This window comes from Aplysia californica, unplaced genomic scaffold (genome assembly GCF_000002075.1).
Source record: "Aplysia californica isolate F4 #8 unplaced genomic scaffold, AplCal3.0 scaffold00693, whole genome shotgun sequence".
NCBI lineage: Eukaryota > Metazoa > Mollusca > Gastropoda > Aplysiida > Aplysiidae > Aplysia > Aplysia californica.
Window position 1 is genome coordinate 192,943 of NW_004797963.1, and position 10,356 is coordinate 203,298.

Here is a 10,356-nt window from a genome sequence, read left to right on the forward strand (position 1 = left end):
CGACTCACTCACAGGCACGGCCTGACTCACTGACTCACTCACAGGCACGGCCTGACTCACTCACAGGCACGGCCTGACTCACTCACAGGCACGGCCTGACTCACTGACAGACTCACCTGCTCTTTGTCTTTGATTTTCCTCCAGGGCAGCTGTCCCGAGACAAACTCCACCACCATGTAGAAGAGTGACCACAGGTCATCGTGTCGACCCATCTCCTGGAAAAAGACACAGAGAGTTAGCCACGGGACACCCATCCATCCAGCCAGCCATCAACGTCCAGTGTGAGTTAAGACAAGCACATCCATCCATCAACGTCCAGTGTGAGTAAAGACAAGCACATCCACACAATTACGGTCATATAGTGCAGGAAAGAAGCCAGCCAGACAGACAGACAGACAGACCAGAGGGAAAGAAAAGATGTAGGACCTACCGGTGGCACCCTCCAACCAACCCCATCAATCAAATGCATTCGCCCAGAAATCTATTGCTTTCTAAGCACACTGACAACATCTGTAGTCTGAAAAACCAACATGGAGGTAAGGTCCTGCACGGACACAGGAGTTTATGCCACCAGTCACACAAACAACCTCAGTTTATGCCACCAGTCACACAAACAACCTCAGTTTATGCCACCAGTCACACAAACAACCTCAGTTTATGCCACCAGTCACACAAACAACCTCAGTTTATGCCACCAGTCACACAAACAACCTCAGTTTATGCCACCAGTCACACAAACAACCTCAGTTTATGCCACCAGTCACACAAACAACCTCCGTTTATGCCACCAGTCACACAAACAACCTCAGTTTATGCCACCAGTCACACAAACAACCTCAGTTTATGCCACCAGTCACATATTTATCTAGTTATTATAGATCTAGTGATCTAAATAAATCTAGATCTAGACCTAGAATCTCGTAAAATAAGTGAATAGGAATGGGTCTTGAAAGAGAAATCCGCATCCGATTCCGGACAGAGGGACTCATCTGAGTCTAGATTACTAGATTAGATGTAGATTCTAGATCTTTATATTTCTGTGTAAATAATTCACGCACCTGATGAAATGCGTTTTACCAACATTAATATTACAGCACAACCTATGATAGGGTTTGACACTGCAATACAATTGGAATACGAATCCTCCATTGAGGTCTATAGTGATCTATAAATCTAAATCTAGAGTAGAACAAGTGAGTCGGACTTGAAAGAATCCACATGACCTTAACAATCAGTAAACAAACGAAATTCAAAATGGCCACTCGAGCATGAAACAGAAAGTAGATAATTTAGGTTGTCGTACTTTTTCGTATTCATATTTCTACTCAGGTTCCGACAATTATGTCGGAAACGCCGACGTCGGCAGTCGGCACGAAAACAAAAGTGCTGACAAAGCCGACGGGAGAAAAAGGGGTCGCTGGCAGTCGGCCAGGCCTCGCACTTCGACTAATACAGGTGGGCCTAGCGATAGCATCGGTCGGCTCGCGGGTCGGGTCGCGATTGTCGGATTTCAGACGATTGTCGGCAAACATGCAGGTCTAGTCTCCGGGCGGCTTCCATTTTCTCCTGAAAGAACCCACGACAATTTTCTCCTGAAAGAACCCACGACAACTGCCGCCTCATCCTCAACACAAGACAACTGTCGCCTCATCCTCAACACAAGACAACTGTTGCCTCATCCTGCCACAAGACAACTGTTGCCTCATCCTGCCACAAGACAACTGTCGCCTCATCCTCAACACAAGACAACTGTCGCCTCATCCTCAACACAAGACAACTGTCGCCTCATCCTGCCACAAGACAACTGTTGCCTCATCCTGCCACAAGACAACTGTCACCTCATCCTCAACACAAGACAACTGTCGCCTCATCCTCAACACAAGACAACTGTTGCCTCACCCTGCCACAAGACAACCGCCGCCTCATCCTCAACACAAGACAACCGCCGCCTCATCCTCAACACAAGACAACTGCCGCCTCATCCTGCCACAAGACAACGCGCCTGCGCTTCCATGACCACGCAACAAGCCAGTAACATCAACGAGAAATATCATGACAAAACATGGCTGCCGGGCCAGGAACACTGGGCCCTTGTACAAACCTTGTTCTTGTGTGCATTGATGGAAGCGTAACGAACGGTGCCTCGGAAACCTGCGGCCGAGCGGGGCTGTCGCACTTCTCCCGAGGCCGTGGTGTACTGGCGGGCCAGGCCAAAGTCCAACATGTACACATGGCGGTGGTTCGGTTGTCGACCCATGGCAAAATTTGACTGGGGGAAAAAACCAAAACGACAAACATTATCTCAGGTGCACCAAAAAACATTTAAACGTTTTTGTCAGACGTCACTTGCAACACAATAAGGTCATACAAGTGCCGAAGATTTGAGGTGTTAGAAGAGAGTCAACAAAACACAAAAAAGACAGAAAATGACCTTATTGTGTTGTAAGTGCCGTGAAACTCTTACTAAAATAATGAAGGAGAGATAAGAAGGATGGACGTATGAAAAGAAAGGAGCACAGGCCAACCAGCCACTCAATAAAAGCATGGTCCACTGATGACATATTGGACATGACAACGTCATAACTCAGTTCCACCGATGCTGTTTCTAACACTCCTAGACCTGACTACTTAGGGAAAGAACAAAGAGAAGCACCATAGAGGCCAGACATAAGGCACAACATGCAGTACACCAAACAGGGCCCTACTAAAGTCAGCATAAGATTCTACCTAAATATTTCCCAACAAAGGTCAAGTAAGTCTCAAAACCAAACACCATCACCTACCTCAGCAACCACGGACTCCCAGAATGACATTATTATAGCATGAGGGTTCACAGCCATTCCTACAGCTTTGTCGCTAGTCTGGTACATTGCACAATTTTCTATCAGTCGCTAGTCTGGTACATTGCACAATTTTCTATCAGTCGCTAGTCTGGTACATTGCACAATTTTCTATAAGTCGCTAGTCTGGTACAATGCACAATTTTCTATCAGTCGCTAGTCTGGTACATTGCACAATTTTCTATCAGTCGCTAGTCTGGTACATTGCACAATTTTCTATAAGTCGCTAGTCTGGTACATTGCACAATTTTCTATCAGTCGCTAGTCTGGTACATTGCACAATTTTCTATCAGTCGCTAGTCTGGTACATTGCACAATTTTCTATCAGTCGCTAGTCTGGTACAATGCACAATTTTCTATCAGTCGCTAGTCTGGTACAATGCACAATTTTCTATCAGTCGCTAGTCTGGTACAATGCACAATTTTCTATCAGTCGCTAGTCTGGTACATTGCACAATTTTCTACCACCCAATGAGGGCTCACAGAGACATCTTATAGAAAATATTCCCACAAAACTCTCACAAATATCAGAGTCTCAGAACTAATCCCCATAACATACCGGTTTGATATCTCTGTGCAGAAATCCCACATCGTGTATGGCCTCTATGGCCCGCAGTATCTGAGACGCCAGGCGGAGTGTGGTGCTCAGGGAAAAACATCCTCTGGTCTGGCTGCGGCGTAGTTCTGCCAGGTTTTTCCCTTGCAGGGACATGACCACATAGTTGTAGCGCTCGTTGCGGCCACAGCCGATGAAGCGACACACGTGGTCTCGTCCTGTGAGCAAACAACAGCCACCTTCACACATCTCCACACAACAACTTCTTCTCCACTACCCACAGCAAGGGGAACAGACAAACAACTTCCTCTCCACTACCCACAGCAAGGGGAACAGACAAACAACTTCCTCTCCACTACCCACAGCAAGGGGAACAGACAACCAATCTTCAACAACTCCGGGACGAAACCAAACAAAAAACTTCACAAACAAAAACCTTGAGAACAAAACAACAAACAACAGTCAAACCAGCTCTAACGGCCGCCTGTACAGGACAACTCTTCTGTACAAATTGCCACTTCCCATTTCCCTCAGTTGTAGATATTTTTACACTATGTCCTGTACAGGAATGCCAATTTTCTACTCAACAATTCTCCAAAACAGGGAAGTTTGGAAGCACCGGATTTCAGTGAAATTCCCAGATCCTTCCCACTCACCCTGCACCTCAACAACGGATGGCTGTCTTACACAAGTTGGACGGTATTTACATTTTTAGCCTCTGCCCCCTCAGAGCTCAACACTACTAAAGTTACTGAAATGAAAGGGTGAACACCACCCCCCCCCCCAATCACACACACACATAACAACAAATATGCTATTATACACATGTACCTTGCAACTTTTTCAATACTGCCACCTCCATCTTCAACACTTGCTTCACTTGTCGAGCTGACTCCAATTTCAGCGCTACCAATTCTCGACTGATTAGATCAGTGGCTTCATAAATCTCACCGAAGCCACCCCCGCCAATTTTTTTCACCTGAAAAGAGAAAAAAAATGTTCTTCATCAACCGAGCAAAGCTCCACAACCAGCATCAGCAGAACTCACAGGCACTCACCACGTCTCAGACAAGCCCGTCACTACAATAACTGTCATTTAGCATCAGCAGAACCCACAGGCACTCACCACGTCTCAGACAAGCCCGTCACTACAATAACTGTCATTTAGTGCAAGGTTCAAGGGACACAGACAAAAACAACACCAGGAAAGAAAAACAGTGAAATTGCATTTCAGGATGATGAAGAAATCTTGACAAAGATATTCTCTGATCTGATGTGGGTGAACTCACCGATGGCCCCTGTCGACAACACATTCCACAGAGCTACTAATACCCCCCCCCCCCCCAACAGAACCTAAATCCCCATGTGAATTCTTCTAAGAAATCATTATTATTTATGAATAACAAGATTGAAACTATTTTCCCTCCTTATATAAAGGGCACAGATCCATGAACTTCTTTAATGGAAAATTTCGTTGTTCCTTAAATGGTAAATTACATAGAAAATTGTAAGCCAGTTATAAAGATATCAATCTATACAGTGACTACATGTAATGTGTGAACAGTTTTGTCTGATGTGTTGTTCTGCTACATTGTTGACTCCGTCACAGTTGCTGCTTTGTTTGCAAATCTTTGATCGCTTGTCATTTTCTAACGTCTCGTTCAAACAGTTTTCAGAAAAGACTGGGTTTTATATTCCTTTAATCATCTGTTGAGCCGTAAATGGTCATTTTCAGTAGCACACACCCCCCACCCACACCAGCATGTTGACAAACGACCCTCTGTGGCAGCCGGAAATTTCCGGTAATACGATGTGCACTTTCAGTTTTTAACTGTGTAAAACAAAAAAAACCCCAAAAAATGATAAAGGCTAAGAACAGTTTTAGTTTTAGTTTTTGTAAGAGTTTTACGGCACTTGCAACACAATAAGGTCATATAAGTGTCGAAGATTAGAAGTGTTACAAGAGAGTAACAAACACAAAAAAGGAGGGGAGATAAAGACGATAGATGTTTGATAGGAAAGAAGAAGCAAACCATACCAGAGCACCCGCCAACCACCCACGGCCAAGAACAGACACAAAGTAACAATAAGTCCATGTAAAGAATGTGCTCCCCATTCAACAAAGCGGTTCTGGCACAAGAGTCACGAGGATAATCCAAACAAACAACTAAAGTTTCCAGCACTCACAACTTTGAAGCGGTCCTTGACCACTTGGTTGACCTGGAGCAGATCTTCTGCAGTCGTCGTCATGGTTGCAGATGCCAGGATATAATGTCACCCACTCAGCATCCAAAGTTTGGTTTAACCCATTCTCTACGTCACCGGGACCTGGAGAGAACAAATCAAGACAGCTATCTGCACTGTCTACAACAACACAACCTCAACAACTACTTTAACAACAGTTGACAAAACATGGCTCTCAGACCCTAAATTGATCTCATTTCAGCTAATGAAAGAACAAGGAAATATTTTTTTAATTTCAAGCAAGACGACAAAAAAAAGCCAGAACAATAAAAGGAAAACCGAGATGACAAACACAAAAAAAAGCCAGAACAATAAAAGGAAAACCGAGATGACAAACACAAAAAAAAGCCAGAACAATAAAAGGAAAACCGAGATGACAAACACAAAAAAAGACCAAAATAAACAAATAAAAGGACGTAGTGCAAGTGCAGCAGCACAACGAAATTTTGAAATATTTTTCCACTTGCCAAACTATCCTCAGCCTTGTCAATAAAAACATATGGGCAGTTCTCAAACCTTGGACTGACACACATCCATCGTAACAAACATTTCACAACTAACTCTCTGAATTTGACACACATCCATCGTAACAAACATTTCACAACTCTCTGAATTTGACACACATCCATCGTAACAGACATTTCACAACTCTCTGAATTTGACACACATCCATCGTAACAGTAACAGACATTTCACAACTCTCTGAATTTTAAGGTAGAGCTTTCATGCCTTGACGCCTTGTGCTTGTAAGTCTAATTCTTGTAAGAGAGACGGCTGAGAATGAGTTTTGTCATGGTTGTCTGCAACATTACATTTGACAAAGATAAAGGAACATGGTCCTATCCTGGCTGTACTTAGGATCAGAAGATCATACATCAATTTTAATAGGCAGCGGCAGACCCACTTTGAAAAAGGCTATGAAGTACACTAATACTAATAGGGAAATTTACCCGATTTTTCTCTTCTCAACTTTTCCTTCCTCTGTTTTCATCTATTTGGCCCATGATATAATATTTTCAGTGACGCTGCACCATATTGAAAGCCAAGTACAAAATGGGTTTAGGGTGGGGTGCAATCTTTTTTTCACGCATTTTCTTATGCTTCATCAAATTCATGAGATGTGCATGTTACTTAGGCCTATTATTCTAGATACCTTAGCAAAAATGTCGTAATGTGGCTTCTTTTACTTTGAAAATCTGAGCCTATACAGTCTAGGCTTAGAAGAAAATTTTGGAAGGCCCGGCACCAGGATGCATAGAGTATCGTCTAGATCTAGATCTAAGCGCGACCAGAATTAAACGCGAGAAAGTAAACAATTGCCCCTACTCCTAGATTTATCAAATGCTGTGGGGGGAAAAAGATCTCTTGAAAATATTTACACAACATTTTTCTTCAGAGACCAACAGACAAGAGCAGGTTAAGGTAACACATTAAATAGCAATTTTTAAAGGAAGTGCCTATTTACAACGCTGTGTTGCGATTAGCGCCAGTGCAAAATAAAACGCTGTGTAGCCGTTTGTAAAATTATAAAGCTTAATCTATGCTTCGTTGACGAAAGTTCTGATGGCCGAATGGACAGCGCGTCTGCGCTTGAAGCCAAACCATTATTTTATGAGCGTGGGTTCGAATCCTGGTCCTGGAAGTTTTTGGGTTTTTTGGGTGTTGTTATTGTCCTCTTTTCGACTGACCAACAAATTGTTCCCACAATTATATCTTGTTGCTTTGTAGTTTTTTTTAATGTAGTGATGAAGCATGCACGTTCTGGTTTTGTCCCCAAGAGGAGCTCTGTACAAAGTAGGCCTTAGTATAGCCCATACTTTTCCTTTTAAAAATTTAGGAATTTTAGGCCTGGTTGAAGTTCAATAGTGGCTTTCTTGGTCTGTGAGTCTATTTTTATTTTTTTTTAATTTCAGAAAAAGAAAAAAAAAACCTTCCGGGACCGGGATTCGATGCCACGCTTGGAAGCACTGAACATTAGACTTGGAAGGCTAACTTAGAGATAATATTTTTAGGGAGATCTAGATCTAGATCTATTGTATGAAAACACTGCGGACAGAAACTACTGCTTATAAATACCGAGTTGCACCGTCTTGTTATTGTTATCCAAGCGTCTTTCTCCTTACTTGCTCAAACTCAAAATGATTATGATATGAGAGATGGACTAGACTAGATAGGCTACCTAGTTCTACGTCTGGTCTATTTTTCTGCAAACAATGTCAGAAACAATTGTTACATCTAATCTAGATCTACCCAATATTGATCTGAATAAGACAACGTCATTAAAAAAAAAGGAGTCACATCCGAGAAGGTTTATCAAGAAGGAAGAGGTTAGCCGTACTTAATGACGGCTAGACTGCTAGGGTAAGTTCGGCTAGACTGGTTGGCTAGCCGTAGACAGCTGGGTTAGCCGTACTTATTTTTAATAAGATGGCTAAACTGACAAAAAAAAGGGCCTAATGAATTGTAAATCAATGTTTAGTTTGCAGTACCTAAAGTATTCGTATTTGAAACGAAACCAGGTGCCTTAATGTTAGTGCATGTATTTTAAACCTGAATATTTAGGCTACTAATGAGACCTGCTTTCTAATGTTAATAGGGCCTTACATAAGGACGGCTAGACTGGCAGGCTAGCCATCATTATTGATGGCTGAATTGTAAATGAAATTTTTAGTTTACAATGCCTAAAGTATTTGTATTTCAGACAGAACAAAAAGGTGCCTTACTGACTTGCATGTATCTTAAACCTAATTACTAGATCTAGATCTAATGAGACCTGTGTACTCAACAGGCTTGAGTCGATGGGGCCAAACCTAGATCTAAGTACGGCTAGCCTGAGAGTCTAGCCGTACTTAATGTAGCCGTACATATCAAGAAACTAAGAAAGCTTCCACAATTCAGGCAGAACAACAATATTTTTACGTAGAAACGATGGATACTAGATCTAGATCTAATACTGGCGTTTCAAATAGCAAGGGAGCTATTCGGAACGTGGCGTTTCAAAAAGCACGGGAGCCATTCGGAACGTGGCGTTTCAAAAAGCACGGGAGCCATTCGGAACGTGGCGTTTCAAAAAGCACGGGAGCCATTCAGAACGCGGCGCTGCAAATAGCGCCTGCCTGTTTTAAAGGAAGTGCCTATTTGCTATTTGCAATGCCGCGTTGCGATTAGCGCCAGTGCTAAATAAAACGCTGTGTCGCCGTGTGTAAAATATCAAGCTTAATCTGCACATCGTTATCAGAAGTTCTGATGGGCGAAGTGACAGCGCGTCTGCGCTTGAGGTCAAACCATTATTTTTTTTAGCGTGGGTTCGATCCCGGTCCTGGACCATTGGGTTTTTTTCCCGTTTTGTTGTTGTTGTTGTTGTTGTCCTCTTTTCGACTGACCAACAAATTGTTCCCATAATTATATCTTGTCGCTTAGTAGTTTTTTAATGTAGTGATGAAGCATGCACATTCTGGTTTTGTCCCCAAGAGGAGCTCTGTACAAAGTAGGCCTTAGTATAGCCCATACTTTTCCTTTTACCAATTTAGGCCTGGTTAAAGTTCAATAGTGGCTTTCCTTGGTCTGTGAATCTTATTTTTTAATTTTTTAATTTTAGGCTCAGGAGAAGGAAAAAAAACAACTTTCGGGACCGGGATTCGATGCCACGCTTGGAAGCACTGAACATTAGACTTAGAGAACGTAGACAGTAGACAGCTTGTATACGTTCTCTAGGCCTAACTTACAGTTCGAGTTGCACCGTCTTGTTATTGTTATCCAAGCGTCTTTCGACTTAAACTTGCTCCAAAAAAAACCCCTCTAACTCAGATGATTATGATTATGAGAGATGAACAAGACATCTACTTTTGTGCAAACAATGTCAGAAACAATTGTTAGATCTAATCTAGATTTATCTAGATCTACCCAATATTGATCGGAATTAAGACAACGTCATAAAAAAAGGAGTCAAATCCTAGGAGGTTTTATAAAAAAACTGAGAAAGCTTCCACAATTCAGGCAAAACTACAATATTATCATGTAGCAACGAAGGCTACTACATCTAGATCTAGATTCTAGATGTAAAAATCTAGTACTGGCGTTTCAAATAGCACGGGAGCTATTCAGAACGCGGCATTGCAAATAGCGCTTGCCTTTTTAAAATTTGTAATTTTGTAGCAAAATGTAGCTGTAGACTTGTCTCGTCTAGATTCTAGCCTAGATCTAGAATCTTGAATCTAGTTTTAGATTTAGATCTAGATTTCTAGATCTAGATTCTAATATATCTAGATTTGGATCTGTCTAGATCTAGATCTAGATTCTAGATCCTATCGACTATCGGTTTCCGTCTTGATGAGTAGGCTATGGGAGGTGACGACTGGGTTAAGAGAACCTTTCCATGGTAATGTCAGACAATCTACTCACAACATACACTTCGACCACAGTTTTTGAGAAGACGTCACAACTTCTACAATAAAAAATCCACTATGACTTTGGTGGGGAAAAAAAAAAGAAACCGCAACATAAAATGTTGCCCTAACAACGATGATGGTCAGGAGGCAGCCATGTTGAATTTCCGTGGGGAGTGTGCATTGTAGAAATTCGTAATTTTAGATCGATCGATCCGGTGCCTTCGTGACGCATCATTACTCACTCTGTGAGTCTTGTGAAGGCAGCTTGTCCAAAAGTGTGTGTGTGTGTGTGTGTGTGTGTGTGTGTGTGTGTGTGTGTGTGTTAATG

General features: G+C 42.3%; 1 protein-coding gene across 3 annotated transcripts in view; it reads right to left on the minus strand.

The window, feature by feature from the left end:
* Positions 1-10,356, minus strand: part of LOC101850365 (tau-tubulin kinase 1) — a 26,644-nt gene that overhangs the window by 9,736 nt on the left and 6,552 nt on the right. For 2 of the 3 annotated variants that reach the window (XM_005108490.3, XM_035972438.1), the window contains exons 3-7: positions 5,584-5,724; positions 4,228-4,375; positions 3,400-3,614; positions 2,102-2,269; positions 117-215 (exon numbers count right to left, since the gene is read on the minus strand). In XM_005108490.3, coding sequence (XP_005108547.3) covers positions 117-215; positions 2,102-2,269; positions 3,400-3,614; positions 4,228-4,375; positions 5,584-5,646 — 693 coding nt within the window. In that variant the 5' untranslated portion in view covers positions 5,647-5,724. Of the gene's footprint in view, positions 1-116; positions 216-2,101; positions 2,270-3,399; positions 3,615-4,227; positions 4,376-5,583; positions 5,725-10,041; positions 10,183-10,356 lie in introns of those variants that run through there. The other variant, XM_035972439.1, reaches the window with a different exon arrangement.